The sequence below is a fragment of the Oenanthe melanoleuca genome, chromosome Z (genome assembly GCF_029582105.1).
Source record: "Oenanthe melanoleuca isolate GR-GAL-2019-014 chromosome Z, OMel1.0, whole genome shotgun sequence".
NCBI lineage: Eukaryota > Metazoa > Chordata > Aves > Passeriformes > Muscicapidae > Oenanthe > Oenanthe melanoleuca.
The window spans coordinates 50,724,946-50,750,465 of NC_079362.1; the positions used below are offsets into that span (position 1 = coordinate 50,724,946).

The window sequence follows — 25,520 nt, forward strand, 5'->3', positions numbered from 1 at the left end:
TAACTTTCTCTCCCTGTAGCTATCTAGTCACATGCTGTGGCACCCCTAAAGCACACTTTGGGTGTACCATGGGAGAAATGAAGTAAGTAACATAGCCCACAACCTGATACTTGTGCTAACAGGCATCAAAAAGCTAAATTCCTAGCACAGACACTTCATCTGTGACTCTTAAATCTTTTTAGACGGATTATTTGCCACTCTTTTACTGCTGGCCAGCTCACACAGGGAAGAACTAGGGTACCCTTCATGCCTTGATACAATATGTGTGCATACAGCTTTCCTAGACATGCTTTCAAACACCTCCCAGTCTTTCACACAGAAGGCAACCTGCTGCACCTCCTCCCTTAAGAGCCCTCTAAGAGTTACTTTTGGGCACAAGACAGTTTAACAACCTCTATTTTGGTTGTTATCCTGTTTTGAGTAACCAACCTATTTCTGAATGTAGCTGTGTAATAAAAAGCCTTCAGAGTTTATCCTCTTCTGTTAAGGCTACTCCAGCTGCACAAAGTGGAGCATGGAAGAGGGATTTGTCTTGTCAGACCCTTCCAAGAAACATAGAAGGCTGTAGAAAAGAAAGCAGCTTCAGCAATTCCTGTATCCTACAAGAAAAGACATCCAGGAAAATCAGTAAGGAGCTGAGAGCAAAAATAGGATGCTCTGTGTACTGAAAAGGAGTTCACAAATCAATATCTAGGCTTTTCAAATTTCATTTTAAACTTAAGCATGTATACCCCTCCTGTTATCACACTGAGTCTTCCACGAGACCATAAGACTTCTGTGAGATGTTCAAGTTCTCCACAGAGTAAATCAAATGCTGTGGTTCCAGACTGCCTAAAGAATCAGAAAGAATTGCAAGGTATTGTAAAAATGCAAAAGTCATTAAAATCCTACCTGTCTCTGAAACTGGTAGAAGGAGGTTGGATTTAGTTGAAATGTTCTTTTGTCTAAACTAAGCCATTGGAGGAAGGTTAATATTATCACTTCCAATGAAGAGTTGTTCGACAAGACATAAATACTCTTGTGTGCTCTTGTGTAGTGTGCATCCCTTGTGGGTACAGGCAAATGCCATACTTTAACATCTTCTGGGGTGGGAATGTGAACACTGGGAACCCTGCACATGGCTAGCAAGGACCCTTGCCAAAGCTAGATATGGAAATGTAAATTGTTTTCTTGGGAGCTCTTGAAAAGTTTATTCTCTTTCAGTCTGTGAGATAGCACAAACTCTGAATGCTGTCCAGCTATATATCCCTCTAGACAACAATTGACCATAGCAATATTTCTTTGGAGTAGGTGTATGTTCATGTGTAGCATGAATCACTGCTGGACTTCCCAACTCCAGCCTGGACTTTCTTGAAAACTTTCATCAAACAAGGATTGACTGTAGACTCATAACAGTTATTTCACGTATCTGTCATTTTGGAAGTTGTGACATCTTGATACACTGCAGCTAATTTTAATTTACTTTCTTGATAATATCTTCAAATAATATTTCTCCATTTTAAAACCCAAGCCTTTTGTAATTAAACATATTTGATAACAACATTGCCTCGTAAGTGGGAAGGTAAAACAATCTGGGAATGAAACACTGTATATGGCTCTTGGAGGCTGACATCTGAATGTACTTAGTGGAGAGGAAACTTTTTTTTTTTACTTTCATTTCTTGCTTCTTTTATCCTTAAGCTCAGTAATAAACTAGCACTCTATGGTTAAAAAGTCAGGAGAACAGATGTATGGTACTAGTGCATCAGGATCTGTATTTCAGCTATAGGGTGTAAATTATAAGGAAGTCCTTCCAAGAAGCTTTGAGAGTATCTAGTTACCTTTCGTTCCAATTATATTGCAATGGTAAAGATGATGATTATCATTATTATTATTATTCCAGTCACTTGATTGCACTGAAGTAAACACTTCAGTCAAAGTTCATTCAGGGTTCACTATTCAACTTATTGCTTTTAAGGTGAGTCCTGAAGAAATTTCACTGAGCACTGCACATGTTCCAGCCAGCTCCAAGCCACACTTCTTATCAGGGGCCTGGCTGGACTCTCCTAACTCTGAAAAGCATTTGAAGGCACGAAGCATCATGCAATAAATGTTGAGGATTTTGGTGTTAGAAGCCACATGCTAAAGTGATTTTACATGGCTCTTTTCTTGTCCCTGGCTTGTGTACTTTTTTCAGTTTTTTCATGTACATGTCCCTTCTGAGAAGAAGCATGTCTAGAGATTACAGCCTGTGGAAGCTTGAATTTATTACATTTGGTTAAGGCTACTTTGCCACAGAGGGTGTGGGTTGGCAGTGGAATGAGAGAGTAGAAGTGTTGGGTGTCTGGATGTGGCTCTGCCCCCAGATGTGGTGCTGAGCAGAGTGTGAGACCAATCTCCACACCTTACTGAAGCCTCTGGTGAGGCTGATGCCAGCTGAGAGCAACTTAGGGTACAGGACCTGTTGTAGACCGTGCTACAGCCTGCTTCACCCTGTTGTCCTAGCAAGCCACCCAGAAGTCCCTGATCTCACCTCAAACTGCTGAAGAATCTCCTCAGGAGATGGAGGTTCCTACCGTCCTTATGAAGTTCTTTGAGTGATCAGAGCAGAAAAGGATATACAGTGTTTATCAGTGAAGTCCATCAATCTTAACAAGTATCTCTACCCTCAGAAGGAGGCTGTAGGGGAGAGACCAAAGAGGTGAACAAGATTTCCCAAAGCACGTCCCACAAGAAGATGTCTCCTATTAGGCAGGACAAAGTTGCCTCTTCCTAGGGCAAATATCAGTGTTCTGGAGCTCTGTATATGTGCTGGGTGAACTGTGAGGGTCTTGCATCACTTTGTCAATATCTACAGTGATCTGTAGATAGAAGTGAGGATGCCCATTTTCAAGAGAATATTAATCTGCATGTGCTTCTTCCCAGAAGGATTGCTGTCTGGCAAGCAGACATTCTGATAGAGCAGCTGCTGATTCACCCTCCACACACAGAAGTCAGTGCATTTACTAGCCCTTGGATGAAGGTTTCACAGCACCAAGGCTCCTGACACCAGAGTATTACCCCATCAAATTGGAGTTTGTGGAGTGCTCTACTCCCACCTTTCAGGTGAGGGAGAGGTTTCCCCAGCAGCTTTGGTGGGAATCAAACTGAACACTCAGGTCACTTCAGACCCCCATACATTCATCCAGATCTCTGGAAGCTCTTGCCTATTTTCCAAACTCCCCAAAGCGAAAAGCTGAAGGACCAGCCCACAAACTCACTATGGAACTGTCTGAAACAGAGACAGGAATCCTGCTTGTATGGGATGCTCTCCTGCATTTTGTGAAACCAGGCTGAAATATGGAAACCATCTCTCTGTTGTCTAAGCCAAGTTTTATACAATCTACCCAGATCTGGAAGGATTAGCAATAGATCACCAGATGTTGACCCTGGATGGCTCTCTAAGATCCCTTCTCTGTTTTTCTTAAGAAAATGCAAGGCATCTTGATGCTGTCATGCATTATCATACTAGATCCTCTCTGTCTTCCAGGCCCATGAATTTGAACTCCAGCTGGCAGAGACCAAAGGAGTACATCGTCAGCTCCTTCAAAATTGCTCTGCCTTTGTCTTGGGAGCAAATGGCCTGTAGTTACTTCAGTAAGTCTAACTAGTCACCAATCTCCCTGTCAAAGCAAGGAGCTGCCAAACAGAGCTGGAAATTATAGTTTCCACATCAATGACACATCTTGTTCAGCAATTTAAAATCTAGAAGAATTTAGCAAGTGGGTATTTCCAATATCAATGCTTTCTAATGATGACTTAGCAGAAGACAAGATGACTTTGTTTTACATGCAGGTACTGCTACCTGGATCTGCTGAATACAGGATTTTTGGCCTTTTAGTCAAAACATCAGTCTCCTTATTCACTTTATCTTGTTTTCATAGACATTTTAGCAGTAAGATGCTGTGGATGGCACAGCAGGTTGCCTTCATTTTCTCTGAACTTCAAATCCAAGTTTCTGCATGTACCTCAGCTTTTTGCCTTGTGGTTTTAACCTCCCAAACACTATAGCTGTATTTGCTTAACACAGGAATATATTTCCTCCATATAAAACAATAGCAAGAAGAGAATGATTCAGAATAACTGTAGGAAGGAATTTATCAGATCAGCCGCTTAATAAAATATCACATATAGGACTGAGGGGGTTTTGGTGGTTTTTGGGGGTTTTGTTTTGTTTTGTTTAATTTTGTTTCATTTTTGTTGGTTGGAGGGGTTTTTTTGTTGTTTTTTTGGGGGAGGGTTGGGGGAGGGTTGGGGGAGGTTTGTTTGTTTGTTTGTTTGTTTGTTTGCTTGTTTGTTTGTGGGTTTTGTGGGGTTTTTTTGGTGGGGTTTTTGTTTCATTGGTTTTTGTTTTGCTTTGAAGAGTTAAACCACATTTGGAAGCTCCTGAGCAAACCAATGACATAACAGTTTCAAGATAACCACTTTGATTTAAGCAAGCACCATTCAAGCATTTTGGAGATCCTCCTTCTGGACTCAGCTGTTAAGTCCAAACAAGCACCAGAAAACCAAGTGTTGAAGAAAAAACTTGAAAATGCTTCTGCTGAAAACCTTCATTCTGTCAGAATACTTATGTCTCCTAACAAGTGGCTGTGTGGAGATGAACATCTCTGCTTCATCTCTGACAGCAATGGAAATTGGGATGGTTATGACCACAGGCTGAAGGACTGAGCCCTGTATTTTATCCAACTCTCATGGTGAAATAACATGTCAGAGGAGCATGTACAATTGTAATGTATTCCATACATTTTCTGGTACAATCAGTGCACAAGAGACTCTTTGGATGTACAGTCACTAGGGAGTGTACCTGCCCTGTTTTGACTCAGATGCAGTATGATCTTTGCCCTTTGCTGTAAATTGGCTCAGAGCACATCTTTATGTGTCAGTTTTGCTACTCGCTTTCAGATGTTGCCAACTTCCAGCATTCAGGGGCTGCTTTGCACTACATGTGATTTTCATTTTACACATTTTTCAGTTTCTTCATATTCCCAAATGAAAAATCCAGCATTCGGGGACATCACATGGTTTTATGACAGTCTCTGGTGAGACTTTGTGTTCAGAAGCTAATGAAGGGATTATCTTCATCCACACGCGGTATTTCGCAGCTGTAGGAGATATGTTATTATTCCTTGTTTGTTTTGCAGCTTCCACACAAGCATGCTGATCTGGTTGCTTTTTAGAAAGCCTTTACAGGTCACTCTGGGGAAGGCAGTTTTGTAGCACTAATGCCCAGTCCCAAGAACAAGAGGTGCTGACACTCAACTGCTGCAGTTGTAAAGGGAAATGAGGAACAAAGCATTTATGTTGTTGTCACTCATATGTCCTAAACAGAAGGAAATATCATGTGTGGCAGGAAGAGAAGGAGTTTAGGAAAGTACGTAAGATCAACTGCATGGGAGAGGATGACAGGAAGGTGCATGACAACAAATGTGATTTTAACAGTTTCCCGACAACAAATGTGATTTTAACAGTTTCTCGAAACGTTTTACATCTACTTTATTTCGCTTTGGAAATTATTTCAGTTCATTTGCAGACAGCAGCATTCTCAAGGACAGCAAATTCAACAAGTTTCACAAATAAAGTATGTTGAACAAAGAAGATACACCACTCAGATGTCTCCATGTCAGAAGAAAAATATGGTAGGAGGAAGCCCTACTTCTATTAGGTATTTTAATAAGAATCTAGCTCAAAGAAAGGAGAATCCAGGGTCCCTACAGTAGGTGTATCTTGCAGAAAGGCTTGATTTGCATTTGCAGATGCCAAAGTGAGTGCTGAGCAAAAACTGGAGCAAAAACAGCTAGGTAAACACATGCCAATGTTCCACTTCTTTTGTGTCTGCTGGAATGGTATTAAGGCATATCAACCAATTGTATGCTTTAGTGCTGAAGTGTGAGCTGTTGTGCAGCGACCAATAAGAAATGGTGGACTGCAAATATTAACTGTCTGTTATTACTGCATGGCAGAGGTGTCCCCTCCCCCTTTCCCTTTCCCTTCCCCTTTCCCTTTCCCTTCCCCTTCCCCTTCCCTTTCCCTTTCCCCTTCCCCTTCCCCTTCCCCTTCCCCTTCCCCTTCCCCTTCCCCTTCCCCTTCCCCTTCCCCTTCCCCTTCCCCTTCCCCTTCCCATCTTGCTCTCACAAACAAGAAAGTTGCTCTGTCCCACTGCTTGGGACAGTAGCTGACACCAGAAGCTGAATTTAGTCACTGCCTCAAGGACCCCATTGTTAACATATGTATGCTTTCCTTTCTGTAAGCCTGGGCTTGTTACCAGTTGCCATAAATTACAGAAGATCATGCACTCAGCATAACCTCTGGCTCATATCCTGTGTTAGACATCAACCCCTTGATGGTTAGCTACACCATCATGGCCTTGAGGTTAAATCATTAGAAACAGTGCTCACTGCCCCTTGGCTTTACTCTCTATTGTTATTAGTTCAAAATCCTTGAGTTGCTCTCCTCTAATTCTGAGCAGGTAATTTAATGGACTGAATAAGAGTTTTATCCCAAAGACCTTTTTCCTCTCCCTTCTTTGCATTGCAGAGCCTCTGACTAAAGCCTTCATACCCAGCAGAGCATGCTCCCTCACTGCTACATCTGCAAGTTGTTAGTCCAGGTTTGCTGCTCACATAGGACACAGCAGCTTTGTAAGCAAGGGGTTTTGCATGGAGGGTATAATCCAGTGTCTGAAAAAAATAAAGCTTTTTGACAGAAAAACCTGCATCAGCAGGCTCCAAAACTGGCTGCCACCCACCCAGTGGCTGTGGCAGCAGCTGGCTGTCCCCCTGCAGCCAGGCTGGCACCCAGGCTGTGCTGGACCAGTAGCAGGACCCTGCTGCCATTCCCCACTTTCTCAAAGGCCAGGAAGAAGGTGGAAGTCAGGCAGGGCTCCACCACCTCTTGTCAGTCTTGATCTTGTTTTCTCCTGTACCCTTGTACCACACGGAGACAGTTTCCAAAGATTCCAAGCCATTATATCTCTCTGCACACATCCTAAAGGTAGGCTGATGGTTAACCAATTTCAGTATGAAGCCCTGCCTCCCCAAATTCAAATCTTAGACCAGTTTGGCAGAATGAGAATGGAAATAATTTTAAATTATGATTCATGATTTCTCTGTCCATTTATAAAGAGTTATATGGAAGGGCACAGTGAGTGATGGGGTGGAAATTGTGTCTGGAGCTGAGGAAACTCCCTTGCATAAAGCTTTTCAGCTTTAGAGCTTGTGCTCTAAAACAACTAAATCATCACTACTAATCTAACACAACTGTCTCATCTTGAGCTTGAGATGAAGTTTTAGCATAACTTTAAACCACTCAGCTTTGCTTAAGTGTACAGTATGATTGGTGCTTTCAGAATTGTGCAACTATTCCTTTGCTTACTTTCTTGTCAGGTCTTGAAGTATTAAAATCACAGGAAGTAGTTTCTTCTTGCTCTTGCAAGAATCAGTGGTCATCATTAATATAGCATAATATGCAACGATTTAAGAAGCATTAATTTAATTCCAGTGAAAACAACAGAAGTATTGGGAAATGCAAGTTCTCCACACGTGCCCTGAGTGGCTTTGGCCTGGTGGACACTGAGTTGAGCAGAAGGCAGCAGAGTGCTCTTTGGCATGTATCTCCAAGACCATCACAGTCTGTATTGGGCAGCATTGCCAGCTCATGGAAGGAACTGATCCCTGCTCTCTACTCAGGCCTGTGAGACACATCTGGGTTACTTTGTCCAGTGCTGGACTCATCAGCACAAAAGAACATACTGCATTGAGTTCAGCAAAGGTGCCTTGAAGATTGTTAAGGCTCTAGGGTGTCTCTGATATCATGAAAGGATGAGAGAACTGCTCCCTTCTAACCTGGGGAGCAGAAGACTCAAGGGACTTTATCACTGTATGCATAGTGAGAGAAAAGAAGATAGATCTTACAGCATGTCCAGGACAGGAATAAAGACAACAGCCACACACTGGAATACAGGAAATTCCACCTAAACAGGAAAATTATTTTCCTATGCAGGTGCTCAAACACTGGAACAGGCAGCCTAGGGAGGCTGTGGAGCCTCCATCCTCAAAGGCAGCTTTAATCCAACATGAATGTAGCCCTGAGCAACCTGCTGTCAGCAGGAGTGGCACTGGGCTCCAGAGCTGCCCTCCAGCCTCAGCACCACCACAACTCCCCCCAAAGAGGAGCATCAAGCATCACATAGCATCAAGTTCAAACCACTAAATATGTCTGAGGATAAACTAGAGGAAGTAGTACTGCTTTACAGGCTAAGGACAGTTGAAATGATAATAAGTGTAAATAAAGCTTCTAAATTAAAAGAAATATTAAATAAAATATGTTTTTCACATGGGTTGAAGTATAAGGCTCCTGTATATTTGTCATCTCTAAAACACTAAGATCTTCTGATGATTTTTTTTCTGCTCTCCATTCATACATTCTGCTACAGGTCTAAAATTTCCTCAAAGAGATTAGATTTACCAATATATAATTTACACTAAGATTTTGGGTTTTCTCTCTGTGTACATAGTTCTGATCTTTCTAAATCTATGTTCCAAGGATTCTGTGACTACTTACAGCATCTTCCCACAGAAGATGAACTCCAGTGTAGTTTTCACAACACAGAAGCAAGCCATCTCTGTTCACTCACATCTTCCATCTGACTTTAAAATGTGGAGACTGGCCATGGCAAACTCATGGAGCAGGTTCTATGGGCAGATGAAAACCAGGAAGGGTGTAATAGGTGCCACTATTAGCTCTTGAGCCATGAATACAGAAAATGTATCACACATGGTAGCAGTTCAACCTACCTGTTTCCTGTTCAGCTAAACTGACAAGGAATGAGTAAAAAGTCTAGTAACTAGTTTAAGTCCAAATTTGACTAAATGCAATAAATGAAATAAGGTCAGCCAGACAGTGTGACCATAAAATGTAGCCTTATTAAAACCTTTGTATCTCTTCTAAAATTATTTCTAGATTCCATCTTGCATGGATAAATGCATACATTACTGTGCTCCTGTTGGTGCACATATCTGTAGGCTTGCCTAGGCAGTTTTTTGCTTTTCCTTAGGTGGAAATTAGTATTTATAAAAATGAGGAAAGGGCCATTGCCCTTTTCTGATGTAATTTTTAATTCTCTCAATTCTTCTAACATCATATCTCAACATAACTGAATATGAGTAACCATTCGTTTTTTTCTGTTGATCACTGTGGAAGTTTTGTTTATTAAGAAGGATGCTTCCTCCCATAAAACACCAACTGGTTCCTGTCTCTCCAGTCACAGTGACATTCCTAACACTGGTTTCCACATGCTTCCCCAGCAGCCCTTCCTGCATAAGCCAGAATTTATCCAGGTTTCAATGCAAGCAAACAGAAAATAGCTGCTCACTACTATCTGAGTTAAAGGAGGCATTATGTATTCTTTATTCTGTTCAACTAGCAGAAATTCAGGGGAGAAACTCAGTGACACAGTGAGAATCTCATGCCTCATGGGCAATGACTCCTGGTGCCAGCTTTCACATCAGGGTCAGCTGAATGGGAAGTGTTTGGTACAAAAACTGGAAGGCTTGGTCACGCAAACTAGCTGTCAAATTAAAATGGGAACATAACTCCCTGTTTTACACCTAAAATAAAGAAATTGAGCCACTGTCAAATTATCTGATTCCAGAACAATAACAGCTGGGATCTGGTTAATGTTCAAGCTCCAGAGCTGTTGACTATACCAGGACTTGTTCCTTCACAGCTGGCCAAAAAGTGACTTGCTTTTATGGCCACAGGGAGATGAGGAGCTCAGACTGCAAAACTCAGAGGGATCTTTGTCATAGCAGAAGGACAAGCAGGCAGCACAGGGCCATCTTATTCTCAGGCCAGAATGCAGACATTCCAGCTGATGATTTCACTAATTTGAGGCCTTGACACCAGCTGAGTGACTTGTGTCTGGTAATCTGGTCATCTTGCCTGGATCTCCCTCAAGCCCAGCACCTCAGCTTGATGCTTCAAAGACAATTAAGACAATGAACAATTTTAAGACAGATATCAATTATATCAATGCCTGTGCAGTCATCTGAAAAGCCAACACCTGATAGGAAACTGGAATCCCATTCTATTGAGCAGGAGCTCTCCCCCCACCTTACACAGCCCCTATTACAATTTTCATTTTCCTGAAGGACAAGCACTGCAGCAGCAGCTGTCAATAATCTACCTCTTCTCCCAGTGAACCCACTCCTGCCCAAGCTCTACAGAATGCTGTTGCTTTGCCTTTACCTCCCCAGGACATCCTAACATCTGTACCACCAACACTGAGGCTGTGCTTTTCTTGCCAGGGAAGGGTACTGTCCACTTTCAGGAGTCCACTTCAAAAATTTGGAATCTCCAGAACTGAGTGTGTTCGAGGACTGCTCTTATACAAAAGATGCCAGGGCAGAAAGAGGCAGCTTTCCCCTGGGCCAGGGAAGTAAGGCCAGGCAATAAACCAGGTACTGCCTGGGGTGCTATTAATTCTGAATTCCTCTAGTTGTCTACATTTATACACCTCTATGCACCTATAAAAATTTTTTTCTCAGCATGCATGTAGAGGGCCCTTACTTCCAAAAAGTAGTTGCTTGTCTCTGATTATGCCATTGCCCAGACATGCTATTTTGCAGACCTAGTGAATAATTGTTCTTCATAGTACTTACCATGGCAGTTTTGTGCTCCACAGCCAGCAGAGGTTCTTGGCATTCTGTCCAAACACCAAAAGTTGAACTTCCTAGGAGGCTGTTCTACCATCACATGAAAAAGCTGTGAAGTAGAAGCCAGAGGCCATCAGAAGAGAAATACAACCTGACACCCATAACTACAGCACAAACCAGTTGCACTGTACAGGAGACACAGGATCCTCATACCCAAAAAATGCTACAGAAATTCTACTGAAGAAGCAGAGAGCATAGGGGACAGTAAGATACTTTACCAGCTGACTTACTGCCAGCAACACAGTGGCTTGCAGTAAGTGCTAGACAATTTCAGAGAAATGCCTTCTCCTCTTTTCCATGAGTTTGCACAGCTGCACCAGCAGATGTGGCCACTTGGCTACTGCTGCTCTAGAGAAGCTTATGGCTTAAAGAGTGCTATACAACCACTGTAAAACTGTGTGAGGAAAATCACATGCTGCCTAAGTACATGCTACCTTGCTCAAGATATGAGTAATAGACTTCTTTAACACTTTTAATAAAGAAAAGTTAAAAAAACACAGGGACACAAGCTTTCTAGATGAATGAGATGTAGGGGCCAGGGTTTATCAAAGAAAAGGAAACTAGGTACAGGGTGATGTAATGGAACTGTAGCAAGACATGTAAGTAACTGTAAGAAGTGCTGACTCCAGTGACATTTGCAAAAGTGTCACTTCTGAAAAAAAAAAAAAAAAAAAAAAGAAAAAAAGCAAACAATTTGTTCAGATCTTGTTTCAATTTTTTCAAATAGTAACAGAAAAGTCACTCCTCTCCTGATGACTGAGATTTGAGTAAAAAATCATATACATACATACATATATTATATAACTGTTGTCCTGGGTTTGAGTCGGGAGATAGTGTTAATTTTTTTTTCAGTAGCTGGTACAATGTTTTGATTTCAGTATGAGAACAATGTTGATAACACACCGATGTTCTAGTTTTTGCTCTGTAGCTCTCCCCCAAAGTCTAGGACTTTTCAGAGCTTCAAGCTCTGGCACTGAGCAGGCACACCAGAGTTTGTGAGGGTGCTGGCCTGGATGGCTGACCCAACCTGCCAAAGCACCATTCCACCCACAGAATGCCCTGCCCAGTGGCTGATTTTTCCTGGGGGATGGGCTGGGTATCAGTCAGTGGATGCACCCTGCATAACTTGTCCCTCTTCAATTTTATTCCTCTGTCTCTCTCCTTTTCATTGCTACATCTATTACAGAATGGCTGCTGGTGTTGTTACTGTTATTACATTTTATTTTGTTTCAATTTTTAAAGTGTTCTTATTCAACCCGACTTTCACGAGTTTTTTCTTTTTTTCTGATTCTTCTCTCCACTTTGGAGAGGGTGGGGGAGAGAGTGAGCAGCTGTGTGGTACAAACTTGCCAGCTGGGGTTAAACCATGATGTGTGTGTACATACAAATATCAAGATATACTTATAAATACAAATGCTTGCTAAATGCTCAGGACTTGGATTTTTTCAGTTCAGTTTTTTCTTGGAAAGGTCAAGAGGCACCAGACTGTCAGAGGGCTTTGGTTTTCTGGTCTTTTTTATTAGGAGATTAATAAAGACAAATGACTGCCTGGAAAAATATTTCAGATGCAAAACTGAACAACATTAGATGCACACATTTTCCGGCAGAAAAAATATTTACGTGGGACTAATTCCAGTATCTGATACTGGTTCTGTATATAGATTGTTGAACTTTCTTTCATCTGTGATCCTAGTTTTTACCAGCAGCTCAAAAAACAAAACAAATAATCTTTTTAAAAACAAAGGAAGTCCTACTTAAGTAAAACTCCTTTTTAACATTTAATGTTCAACAAAGCCAAAGAAGGAAACAATGGTGATAGCAAACAAATATGAATTATGAATAATATCTCTTCATTTATTCCAGGTAAAAGCTGTTTAACTTGGTCTGACTGCTAAACTTGCTTACAAGCAGATTCAGCTCAAGCAAGTTAAAACTCCCTCTAATGGCAACTAGATAAAGGACAGACTTCTTTGAAAAAATTAAAAGCATCTCACTGTATTTGAAACTTATTTTTCACTAAGAAAATGTTGGTGTGAATTCTTTGTAAAAGTGAAACCTTAGCCAGTGGCCAAGACTCTTTTAAATTACAACTTTTTTTACATTCCTGAGAGAAAGTTTTTATGAGCTTTGTAAGATGTCTTATACAAAAAATTTATACATTGTGTAAAATGTGTTTTCTCTAACCTGTCTGTTGCTCTAACAAACTGGCTTAGAAAAGCACTCAGGACCCTCCAAAAAGGAGGGTATACACAACACAAAAAGGGTCCCAATACTCTGCAACACCACTCCTAACAATACTTGAGAGATGATTTGGTTACAGAATCTAGAATTCACAGGCAAAATAAGTCTTTAAACTTTGCAGGGAGTGTAATAAAACTAGAAGAGATTCCATTCTGCTCACAAATGCCAAACAGAAATTGTCCCTAGAAAATCATGAAAATTAAGAGCAAATATCAGCTCCTTTCAATTGGATGAGCCCTGTGTGCAGAATTAAAATGTTAAGGAAGGAAAGCAACTAAGACATTGCCTGTTAGCACTAGCTAGATGTGTTTTCAGCAATATATAGGGAAAAAACTTACAAAGTCACCGATTTAAAAAGCTTCAGCCTCAGTCATAATGAGATCTAGCAATGCTTTTTCCCATAACCCTGGGGCAATTTCAGTTCTCAGATAACTTCTGTTGGATATTCTCCTTTATTTCTATCTTTATGTTCTATGCCCACACACAGACATGGGATTAAAAAACTGGGAGACTATTATTTAATTTCTCATTACCAGTAATGATTCTGTGCATCATTTTCACAGCCTGAAGGTCATTTAAATTACTACAAAATAAGAATCTCTGGCTCTTGCTGGTCCAAAGTGAAATGTTACTAGAAGGGAAGGATTCAAAGGGGTAGAAATTTGACATAAAGTGAGTTGAACATTAAAAAATGTAAAAACTAATTCTAAAAAGCACTTTTTTATTCAAATACTGAACTTTAAAAAAAGCTTTTTAATCAAAAACTCACTAGAGCCATTCCCCTCAAAACCAATCTAGTAACTCTCCTGCTTTAGTAACACAAATTTTATAGAGAGGTGTGGAATGGACTAGTCTTTTGTGCTAGCCTGCACTCCCCCTTCAGAATAAAAAAGGCATATGGAATCTGATCCAAACCTCACTTACAGAAAAAAAAATCTTGTGAATTCACACTAGCCTACATGAACTGCTATGTATTCCCATCGTTACTGGAGGTTCAAAGGAGAAATGGCTGCTTACCCCAGCAACTTAAGCAGTCAGTACATTTATAATGGCAGATAAAATAAAAACTGTATTTTGAAAGTAGGGCATACTTGCCTGCAAGATGTAAGAGACACGAGAGAAATCAGTCTACACTTGTAAGTAAACTCATTTTATTGAATGGTTTGAAGGGCTGCTTAAAATAAAAACACTCTACAGTCTGTACATGCAGTATCAATTTTTAAAATAAAATTTGTTTTTCAGAAAACATGCATATTTATGTACATCATTTTGAAATAAAAGAAAGCATTACCATTTACTGCAGAAATTCCTCTTTAAAAATCTTTTAAGAGATAAGGCAGGCAGAAACAATTCTGCAGAAAGCAAAGCTTAAAAACTCTTTACTCTGAAGGTAAAGTTTATTCATTCAGAGACATTAGTAACAGCAGAAGAAGGCCGCTTAAGGATGGATTCAACTGAAAATGACAAAGGTTCAGTTGTTGAAAGTTTTGTTGTGGCCTGTTTGGCCCCAAAGAAGTCTTTTGCACATTTGTCTACAGCAAACTTGTATCTTTGGTTCTCTTTAGCAGCACACTCCCTGTATTTCTTAGAAGCATCTTCAAAAGACTCCTTCACAAATGACATTCTCAACTCTGCTGCTGGAGTGTCAGGAAATGTCTGATGGAACAGTGACTGAAACGCGCTGTACTTGAGCGGTGCGGGCGGTTTGCTGCTGGTTTTGCTGATCTTGCTTAATGCCTGCTCCTGAGGAGGCAGAGAACTCTTATCAGAAATTTGGGAGAAAGTCCTTTTTGGAGGAGAGAAAGCTGACCTCTCACGAGCTTCCTGATGAAGGCACAGTATTTCATTACGTGACTGCTGAATGTCTCGCATGTGAGTCAGAACAAATGAATTTTCCAGTTTTGGAGGCATGATGTCATGCTCAGTGTTTGGACAGTCCTGACTTTGTGAGACCTTGGCATCCCAACCTGTCCCAGGTTTGAGAGCTTGGACAGCAGTAGCATTTAACAGACATTGCTGGTAGAGGAGAGCATCACTAATGGGGCCACATTTTGGCCACACTAAGAACCTAGACGAGAGGGGATACTGCCTGTAGGTAGTAGCAACACTGACATTCGAAGAAATTAGTTCCATGTTGCTAGGTCCTGAATACTGCATCGTTAGATCAAGGCAGGTGGGTAAAAAACTGGAAAATTCCTTGTTTGGATTATCAACTTGAGTAGTGTTGAAGGCTGTTTTATACGAATTGTATTCAGCTCCACGCACCATACGGTTAGGGAGAAAAAGGGCAGCTGCTTGTGTAGCTTCCATCATATCTCTCTCTTTATACTCTCTCTCTAGCATAATGTTCTCCAGCTCTTTATCAGCAAAAGCCCGTCTCTTTCTCATCCTGTCACTTACAGGAGGTGGCAAGGGTGAATTCCCTCCCAGGTAAGAGTCTGCTGGAATAGGACGGTAACCTAAAACAACAAAGCAGCATTAGGAATTAAGCCACTTAAGAAAAACATTAAAGCTGTGTTTGTACAATATGAGCCAGTCCCGCCAAGCACCGTGCTCTTGCCACAGACCCTGGTCACTCTCAGCTCCTACAAAATCACCGTGACACTGAGGTTTAGCAATCAGGCACATTCAGTTCCTCAGCACAGATAAGCAAGCCCTGCTTTTTTGACTTGTGTAGCATCCCTCAAAGCTAGCTGATTAGTAGTTTTCTAAAAAGCAGTCCCAGACAAACAGATTGAGGAGGGAGAAGAAAAAAAAAAAAAAAAAAAAAAAAAAAGGCAAAGCCCTACTGTGTATTATGACTGGTATTCCATCATGAGGCTTAAGGAGAGAGATAACCATTCACTTTTAACACATATGGAAAGCATTCAAATATTTTATTTCTTCTGAACTAGAACGTCAATAAAACATAGAAATTCAGGGTCCATCACATTCGATTACCAAGCTATCCTATCTGACTTCATTTTATATAACAGATAGAGTCCAATCCTGTTTGCTCTACCCAGAAAAATAATTCCATCGATTTAATGGAACTATTCACATAGAACAGGATTTTACCTGTTTTCACCTCATTCCTCTCATACATGTTCCAAGATACCTATATCTACAGCTGGTGTCTTTTCTATTTTCTAAAGATGAATCACTATGTACACTTTGCTAGAGATGGTAGCAAATCCCGAGAACTAGGAGAAAAGAAAAAGACAGTTAAGACAAATTAGAGGAAAGAATACAGAAGAGTTTTCAAAAGAATGAACTGTAGATGTAAATTAGAGGTTTCTAAAAGGACTAAATATTAATTGAGTTTGAACAGGCAAGGAAGACAGCTTTCGATTTCAGAAAAATTCAGTTGAGAAGTACAATGATTTATAGGGATACAGTTTGGAAAGTAATTAAAGCAAACATAGGAATAAATATGTGCGCAATCCCAAACGGGTGTGGGAAAATAAATACTCCTTTTCTCTAAAATACTGATTCTTAAAACGTCATTTTTCCACAGTTAGTATTTTCGACTGTGAAAAAATTAAGCACCTTATTTTGCAGATCTTATAATTGATAATGTCGCAAACAGTACTGCTGTGTTAGGTGTTCAAATAAAAAGAAAAAATTAATCCATTTACTCGTTTGCTGTTTAAAATACTCGCGTATGAGCTACCCTGTGAATAAATTACCCCGCACTGCAAAATGCCGCTGGATAGCCACGCAAAAAGACTGCCGGCTTGTAACAGTAACTCTCAAATTTCATACTACCGTTGCCAGCATTTCAGGCACTATTTTGGGCGCAGGGGGCCAAGGAACTGAAATTGCGCCGCATCGATCCCAGCCTCGGAGGGCAGGAGCCTCCGTCGGCTCTTTACGGCGCTTTAACCGTATTTTGGGAAATGACGCCGCATTTCGCCCTCGGACGGGAGGTGCGGCTCTTCCTGGGGCAGAGCGGGGTTTCCCCGCTGCCAGGGCTGCTGCGGGGCGGAGGGAAGCCGTGGAGGGGCAGGGGATGCTCTCACCTTCCAGGATGCTCTTGGCCAAGAGGCTGGGCGTTCGGACGTGCCTCTGGTAGACGGCTTTGCGCTCCAGGCTTGCCTGCTTCCCCGTCAGCCCCTTCTTGTCCTAGGAGAGCGACGGGACGGCGCCGTCAGACCGGGGCCGCCCGTCCCGTCCCGTCCCGCCCCGTCCCGTCCCGTGGCCCGGGCTCACCTCGGTGGCCTGCTGCCGTCGGAGCGCCACCTGCGCGGCCATGACGCGCTGCCGCTCCACCACCAGCAGGCAGTTGGCACACTGGCAGTCGCGCCAGCGGCAGAACCGCTTGTGTCCCTTCAGGCACGACACCACGCCGTGGTTGCGGCACCGGGCGCACTTGGGCGTGCGGCTCAGCTTCCGCGGTTCGCCCCGCCGCGGAGCCGCCGCCGCCTCCTCGCCTTCCTCCTCCTCCTCTTCCTCCTCCGGGCCGGTGCTGCTGCGCGGAGCGCCGGGTGCCTCTTCCGGCTCCCCTTCCAGGCTCTCCACGTCGATCTCCCAGTCGGCGCCGGCACGCTCCTCAGCCATGGCTCCTCGGCGGCGCAGCTGCAGGAGAGGGGTCAGCCTCCCGCCCCGGCGGACGGCGGCCGGAGCACGCCCGGCCCCCGAGGTGCCCGCCCGCAGCCCCGCCGGGATGCGCCCCAGCCCGCCTGGATCTCGTCTGACCCCTTACCGACAACTGGGGTCTCTCGAGCCCGACCCACGGGAGCCCAGTTTAGCCACCACGGACGCCTCCCTGTCTCCCTCTCCCTGTGTCCCTCCTGCCTCGGCTTGCGGGGAGCTGTGATAGCTCGCCGCAGGCAGGAGCGCGTCTCCTGCAGCGAAGGATGCGGGAGGAGCCGTCCCAGGGCAATGCCCCGCGCTGCAGCGCTGCGGCTCTGTCCCGTCTTAACAGGGTCCTGCTTAATACAGGATCCCGAGAACTCTCCTGCCAGCTGCGTTCATACTTGGGAGACAGGCAGAGGACAGCTGGACTTCACACATCGCCTCTGTCCGCTCCGGCAAGCAAAGGCAGCATGAGCTCCTAGAGCTCTCTGCATCTGCAGACCCCACCTGCTCCCACACCACCTCCCTGCCCTCGCTTCTGCACACCGCGCTTACCAAAGGCAGGTGGTGCAGGACGCTCGCAGCCCCTCAGCTCCTCGCAGCTTAAGGCTCCGCGACAGCCGCGCCGTCGGGGGGGATGGCTGCGCGGCGTGCGGCGGTGCGGTGCGGTGCTGTGCGGTGCGGGGCTGTGGGTGAGCGCTGCCGGCCCCGGGGATGGCACCGGGGATGGCACCGGGGATGGTACCGGGGATGGCACCGGGCGTGGCACCGAGCCGAGCCCGCCGCGGTGGCAGCGCCCGCCGCGATATCAGCGCCCGCCGCCCGCGCCGCCCATTGGGCGCCCGCCTCGCGCCGCCGCTCCCATTGGCCGGCCGGCGCAGCCCCGCCCCCCGCGCGTGCCCGCCGCCCGCTCGTGGGTGCGGGCGGGCGCGGGGCGGGAACGGCAGCGGGAATGGGAGCGGGAATGGGAGCGGGCCGAGAGCTCTCGTTTTGGGGCGAAAAAGGAGTGGGAGAAAAGACAGTGGCGCTTGTGATGATGACAGCTAAGAAACACGGCCCGCAGGCGAGCGGCGTCCCCCCTACCCGAGGAGCGGGCCGGGCGCGAGGGTTTAAAACCCTCCAACAGCGTTTCTCGTTTGCGATCCCTCCCGCTGCTTGACCCGCTAGTGGAAGGTACGCGTGGCAATGGTCTGAAAATGCGGGGGGTCCTTTCCTTTCGGGAATAAAGACGAGGGAAAATACTCGTCTATTTTTTAGCACTCCCTCCTTTCAGAAGGTACGTTTTCTATCGACCACTGAGGTTTTTCCCATAAGTAGCTTTATTTCCTCTTAGTAACTTTATTCCTGCCCCTCCCTGACGGAGGCTGTTCTTTGGGAGCTGAGTAATATGCGCTGTCTCCCCAGCCAGAGAGCGATAGAAGTTATGATCCACAGGGTCTCCGTCGTGCCATGGAGAGGCTAGAGCTCTGTGCTTCCGCCACTGAAAACAGGAATTCCCAAGAGGCACAACTGGATAGAATACACCTCTGCCGCTTTCAGCACAGAGCAGGAAAAAACTGGTGAATTTAAGTGGTTTTTGACCGGGAAGAAAAAGATTAAAGGCACCCGGGAGAACATTAGTTTCCCACCAGTGTGTACTGATCGAAATCTAACGATATGCAGGACATATGGCAGAAACCAGTTTCCTAAAAAGGGAAAATATTTTGCTCTTTCCTTGGGAAGAGCGTGTTTGTAATAAATACGGATACTATTCATGTATACAATAAACACGGGCATCCACTCACGATAAACAGACGGATCAGCTGCCGGCCACCGGTTCAGCACGGAAAAACCCTGCCCTTGCAGCCTTGGGGACAAAGGCCACCGCAGGCAGCTCAGGCGGGCAGCTGCGTGAGCCGGCTGTGTCCCAGCTCCGCTGCAGCCCGGACAGGGCACCAGCCCTTCCCTTCGCCCCGCGGGCTGCGGGCACCCGTGAGGAAGGAGGGAGGGTTTGTCCCCGGAGAGGTTCGTCCTCTCCAGGCGGCACCGTCGGGAGAGCGGGGAGAAGGAAGCGCATCCCCCGACGGCAGGTATTATTCATCTCAAAAGAGACCCCGGCTACTGTTTGACTTACAAGCATGACTAAAAGGCAAATACCCAAGGAATTCCACTTTCCCCCTTGGGGTCCCTCTTAAAAGGCACAAGCATGACAAAGGACCTGCTAGGTTAGGAAACAGAAGTCGCCTTTGTCTGTAAACCGACACCAAATTACAAAGTACGATTCTGCGGTCCGCTGGAGTAAATTACAAAACAGTTCGCCTCCTGTTTACTTTATCCACAGGGAGCTGTGAAACCCAGCCACGATTTTAAAGCGTGTTTGTATAACTTTCTTCTGCTCCCGTTGTTTGCGCTCGGCTCCGCAGCGCTTTTGAGCTCTCCTCCAGCCACTCCTCTCTCTCCGTCTGGTAGAAGAGCTGTCTGTGCCGTGCCCCGGCGGGACGCAGGGCGGGAGAAGGCGGGAGGCGATCTGCGGCACTGCCTGTCCGCTCAGCCCTCCGCCTTGGTCCTTGGTGTCACTGTGCCCGCCCTGAGCCGACATGGGCAGATGCGGCGCCGTGCCGCGCCGTGCCGGGAAAGGTGCTGATTTCCACACGAGGGGAGCCTTTGAATCCAGCGATGTGCAGCTGTGCATCCACCTGCCCAGCTCAGCGATCCCAGAACAACTCCTCGCCCTTGCGCCAGCACCGGCGCCTGCGGGACCCGCGGCCCGGGGACGAGACCCGCGGCCAGGGCTGCTGAGGAGCTGCGGGGCTCCTCCAGAGCCCCCCCGCTCCTCCAGAGCCCTCCCCGCTCCTCCAGAGCCCCCCCGCTCCTCCAGAGCATCCCCGCTCCTCCAGAGCCCCCGCCGCGCCCCCTCGCCCTCTCCCACCCGCGTCCCCGGTTGCCGCGCTGCCCAAGGCGCTGCGGGGTGTGCCAGACCCCGATGGGGACCGGGGATGGGTTCTCGGGCCCCGCAGGGGCGGCGGGGCTGCGCCTCTCGCAGCAGATTCCTTTCCCGAGGGGCGGAGGAGCGGCCCCGGGGCTCTGCCCGCTCTCCTCGCCCGAGGGCTAGCGGCCCCGGGCGCCCAGCGCTCGGCCCGGCTGTGCACCACGGCCCCGCGGGCAGGTGCAGGTGCAAGTGCCGCAGACCCCCTCGCCTGGCCTCCCCAGCCCTCCCTTCCCCCGGGAAATTTATTAGCGAGGTTAGGGCAGGCTAACCAAACGGCAACTCCGGGCGCAATTTCCCCGGAGGAATGCTTTGATCCTGCCCTCTCTCCGCGCCGTCGAGGGCAGATTGCAATGACAAACGCGGGCGATCCCAGCCGCTCGTTAGGTCGGAGATGTCACCGTTTAATCTGAAACAAATTGCCGCTGCCCGCGCCCCGCCCGCCGGCCCTGGGCTGCCCTCGCCGGCCCCGGTGCCCGGGCGGGGCTCCCGCCGGTCCAGACCGGGATCGGGCCGGAGCGGAGCGGTTCTCCTCCGTGGCCACCGGGCATCTGCCGCAGGGAAGGTGTTGACATATCGCGGGTGATCTCAACTGCGGGAAGTAGGGGATTGGAACAGGGGGAAAAGATTAAAAACAAGCAAATAAAGAAAGAAACCAAATCATCCACGAAGACATCGCATTTTCCCGTGTTATCCAATCAGTACAAACCTCCGTTTACCAACATTTATTTTGCAGGGTTTTTTTTCATTAAAATGTGGATTTTATACATGTGTAAGACTCCCCGTGTCTCTTGTAAATAGCGTTTAAGTAAACCCTAGCACTAAAATGAACCTGGGTAAAATTTTTATTCATGACATAGACCTTCCTAAACTCATTATACCTTGGAGCGTTTTAAGCAAGTTTTTCAGTTTGGATTTCGGTTTTTTGGGGGTTTGGCGGTTTTTTTGTTCTGTTTTAAACAACCCTTTAATAGCTGCCTAACAGAATTGTAGGTACAGAGTCAGAGGAGAGATTTTCTGTTACTCGTGTATGTCAGTCAAATAAATACAATAAATATATATTATGAGGAGGTAAGAAATGTTGGAGTAATGCATTCACTATAGCATGAAATAGAAGAAAATTTTATTGAATGTGACAGTAACAGCACTGCATGTGTGAGAATGTTAGCTTTGGCAAGGAGGGCAAAGGTAGCCTCTTTATAGGAGCACTTGCTTATTGTACTGGGACAATCTTCTGTCCTACTAAACTGGAATGTGTTCAGGTGAACAGAGCAGAACTGCTGCTTCTGACACAGTCAGTGAAAGTCTGACAGGCAGTCCAGAGTCTTCAAAGGAAGGGATCACATGGACATAGACAGCTTTGGATTGAGCACAGGGTGCAACAGGGTTTCCCGTTTACAATCGTTCTCACCCTGGCAGCTGAAGAGATGAGCTCCCAGGAAGGGAGAGGAATAAACTGTAAAAGCAGGACAGTTTAGCCCTCTGCAGCTGGAGGCTCTGCCCACTCACTGGGGATGTACCAAGGGGGCACAATTTGGCCTATGTCTCTGCAAACAGGACCACACAGTCCTGGTGGTCATTTGATTAAACAAGAAACACATTTCAGTGAAACAGAACAGCCTCTCCTGCAGCCTCCAGATTCATGGCCAGGGAATATGAGGGCAGACCTAGAGAGACTTTAAGTCAAAACTAGTCCAAACCTATCCCCATCCAATCCTGTGGTAAAATTTTGAATTTAAAAAAAAAAAAAGAAAGAAAGAAAAAGGTATGAGGAGTGTTGGTGTGCCATTTGTAGCAGCTTTGCTGTGGCTCATAAACAAGGCTGACCTTTGGTTTGCCAGCATTTAATAGGCCTGTAGACATTTGGCAGATCTCTTGCTGAAATGTACTAGAAAGTTGGATCAGCTCTCGGCATGAATATCAAGAATCCACTATGCAAGCAGTGAGCACAGCAAATTGTCAAGTCAGCAACTAATATACTTCACATAATCTTCCCGTGTGTCTTAAGTAGTTTGGCAAATCTCTTGTTGCAATAAATTCTAGTGAAGTTTCAGGATTTCTTTTTTTTCAACATGTGGCCTTAAAAAGTAACTTAGCCAAGAATATTTTTAGAGTCAATGCAAAGTTTGCTGGAGATGTTTTCCCAAAATTTGTTTGCACTCTGGCAGTTTTATTCAAATGTCAACCAGATGCAGAAAGTGTGGAGGTTGGGGTTTTATTTTACAGTCCTGGAAAGTAAAGGTCAAGTCTCTGCAACATAAATTGTCTTTTTGATTGCCATATTTTAGCAGAACAGCAAAAATTCTTACTAATAAACTGGTGTTTTGTTTTGCTTTTCTTCCCTCAGGATGCAATATAATCATATGCAAAATATTTTAAATGCCAATAAGACACCTGCTAAATCAAATAAGTTGGGTAGGCTGTGCTGTGCTTAGCAGTAAAATTTCAATCATCTGGCTGCTACTAGCCAGATTGTAGCATTGCAGTCTCTGGGCAGCCTTACTGACATTATTAGGATGATCTGAGGTAGCAGTCAGCATGAAAAACAGCAACAAAATCTGGCAATATATCAGTCAAAACAAGCCAGCCAGCCAGACTTAGGACAAATGATCCATGTGGGTATCTTGACCACACTTATTACACTCCAGTTAGCAAGAAAGCTTACAGAATCACTCTTAGACTGGGCTGTTGTACCACAGTACTACAAGTGTCAGACTCTGGCTCAGTGTGGATCCTGAGGTGGCAGAGGGAGAAGATGTGAATCTCAGCACTCACAGCACAGCAGCGTGAATGAGGGACAGCCGGGCTCTCTGAAAGCTGGCAGAGAACACACTGGGCTGTCTCACCACCCAAAGCCCTCAGGAGGATTTTACCATCTATCCTGCTGAGGACAAACCCTGAAAATCAGACAAGCTTGTGCTGTAGCTTCACAACCAAGGAGCTCAGCCTATGTGGCACGTGGGGGTACTGACAACTCTCACTCCCATAATTCTTGGACATCAGTTGGGAAAACAGCTAGAGATACAGCAAAGCAGCAAACATGATGCTGATGTGTCTTAAACTCCTCTTAAAAGAAAGTATTCATGGGTGCAGAGTCCCCTTCCACATGATTTTAGGTGATGTTTGAGGTAGAAGAGATTTCTGTTACTATACTATACAGAGCCCTTTTTGTTTAATTTTTTTTTTGTTTTCTTCTACTTTGGCTAGTACTTCTGTACACCTTCTGTTTAGCTATTTGAGACTAGATTCAGCAACAGCACAGGGAGAATCTGAGAGAATCTGTAAGCACACAGAGGATAGAAATATATATCTTTAGGACTCTGTAAACAGAACCCTTTCACTGGAGGTGTTTTAAGTACCCCAAACAGAATGGTACAAGTTTTCAGCATGCCATACTTGATCTTTACAACATTCCTACTGAGTATTTTAGAGAGGAGATGGATATGGCTCTTTCCAACCCTTGTCTCAGCTGCCATCATTGGGATCTCTGGTATGAGGAAGAAGAGCAACACAGAGTCCTCAGGCAGTTGCAAAAGTGAACTCCTTTGTTGCAGAAACCAGGCCTTTTTAAGCAGTTAGCCTTTTATCAGTTACATATATTTAAAACACAGCAAACATCATCCAGCCAACCACCATACACCACAATGTGAACATGGGAGGGTGACATAACTTGCTTTTCTACCTCTAATTCAGCTAAATTGCTCCCAGCATCCTTTTCTACTTAGCAAAAGTAACAGGAGTGAGCCATGATTTCACAAGGCTTTCTTTTTATGAAGTTTTATCTACAACACTGTGGCTCTTCCCAGAGTCAATACAAATGGAGGCCTGACACCACCTTCTGAACGAGGAGAAGCTGGTGCCATGGCTGGACACAGCACCTACCTACTAAGGGAGATTTAGGACAATCTCATTTGCTGCTTCTCTTGCCCTGCTATGCTGCACTCTTATTTACAGTGCTAAGAAGTGTTGCACACACTCTTATTAAGCACAGGTACATCCTCCTGATCTTGTGAATTTGTCCCATGGCAGAAGGGAGCTGAACTGAAGTATCCATTCTTGTTCTGACTTATATCTGTGAAGAGGAATACTGGAGCTGTAACTGCTTCAAACCCATTTCTTCTCATAGGGGAACCTGCTCATTGACAAGCCTTAATTTGATTCTTGGAATAGATCCTGATCATGTCTCTAGGCAGGGAGCACCCTTATCAGGCATTTAGCACTGTGGCTCAAAACATGCCCACATGTCAGATTTATCTGGATGCACAGTTTTCTGAAATCATCAAACAGAAAGCTAGCAGTACATGAAATTATTCATACAGTAGACAGACCATTAATAGCATGGAATTTATTGTAAATATACATTTAGTAAATGATGTGCTTATTATTATTAACACAAATCTAGGTGAAAACCCAAGGCATAATGTGTTCCTGAAAGGTGTGACCATTGAGTATTCTGGGATCAAACTTTTTGCTTCATTCCATACAGACACTGCATTGAAATCCTTGAGATTAAATGGGCATGAGTCTGAGTTTAACAAATTACAGATGTGTATATACATATTAAGAACATTGGATGCATTGTACTCTAAAATGCTATTTTACTTACGGTCTTTTTTCAGCACTTGTGATTACTGGCAATAATACAAGAGACTATCCCACAAAGTGCACTAAGATCATATGACACAGAGAGGACACTGTCATCTACTTCATGATTTAATATCTGTGACACTCAAGTAATTCATGGTCTCTGGACATCCAAGATCACATCAACTATGCAAAGTGTCAAACTACTCAGTGCATAAAATTAACCACTTCTAGAAGAAAATTTTTTAACCAGCTCTGCAGAGGTCAATAGAAAGCCTCTTGTGCCAGCTGCCAGGGAAATTGGGTAAGGTCTATACTTAATTAATTTTGCCTTAAGAGAGAAGACAACAGGCTGATCAGACATTCTGCCTGCACTGCATGACCAGTTCACAGGCAGTATGATCCACAAAACACTGCACTTCCAGAGTTTGACTGTTCAT

General features: G+C 44.9%; 1 protein-coding gene across 2 annotated transcripts; it reads right to left on the reverse strand.

Moving 5' to 3' along the window:
* Positions 1 to 14,104: 14,104 nt before the first annotated feature.
* DMRT2 (doublesex and mab-3 related transcription factor 2) lies at positions 14,105 to 18,323 on the reverse strand. Of its 2 annotated transcripts, XM_056513921.1 has the most exons (5): positions 18,087 to 18,315; positions 17,166 to 17,531; positions 16,976 to 17,078; positions 15,375 to 15,433; positions 14,105 to 14,717 (listed from the first exon to the last, which is right to left on the reverse strand). In XM_056513921.1, exons 2-5 carry the CDS (start codon positions 17,511 to 17,513, stop codon positions 14,376 to 14,378), a joined length of 852 nt encoding a protein of 283 aa, XP_056369896.1. In that variant the 5' UTR covers positions 17,514 to 17,531; positions 18,087 to 18,315; the 3' UTR covers positions 14,105 to 14,375. The 2 variants fall into 2 exon arrangements, with proteins under 2 accessions (XP_056369896.1, XP_056369895.1); XM_056513920.1 differs by having other exon boundaries at positions 14,105 to 15,433; positions 18,087 to 18,323.
* Between the last annotated feature and the right edge of the window lie 7,197 nt (positions 18,324 to 25,520).

Coding starts and splice junctions, on each gene's coding strand:
- DMRT2 (XM_056513920.1), bottom strand. CDS start 17,513: ATGGCTGAGGAGCGTGCCGGCGCCGACTGGGAGATCGACGTGGAGAGC. Junction 17,079..17,165: donor GACGGCAGCAGGCCACCGAG/GTGAGCCCGGGC, acceptor TCGCTCTCCTAG/GACAAGAAGGGGCTGACGGG. Junction 15,434..16,975: donor GGCCAAGAGCATCCTGGAAG/GTGAGAGCATCC, acceptor TTGTTGTTTTAG/GTTACCGTCCTATTCCAGCA.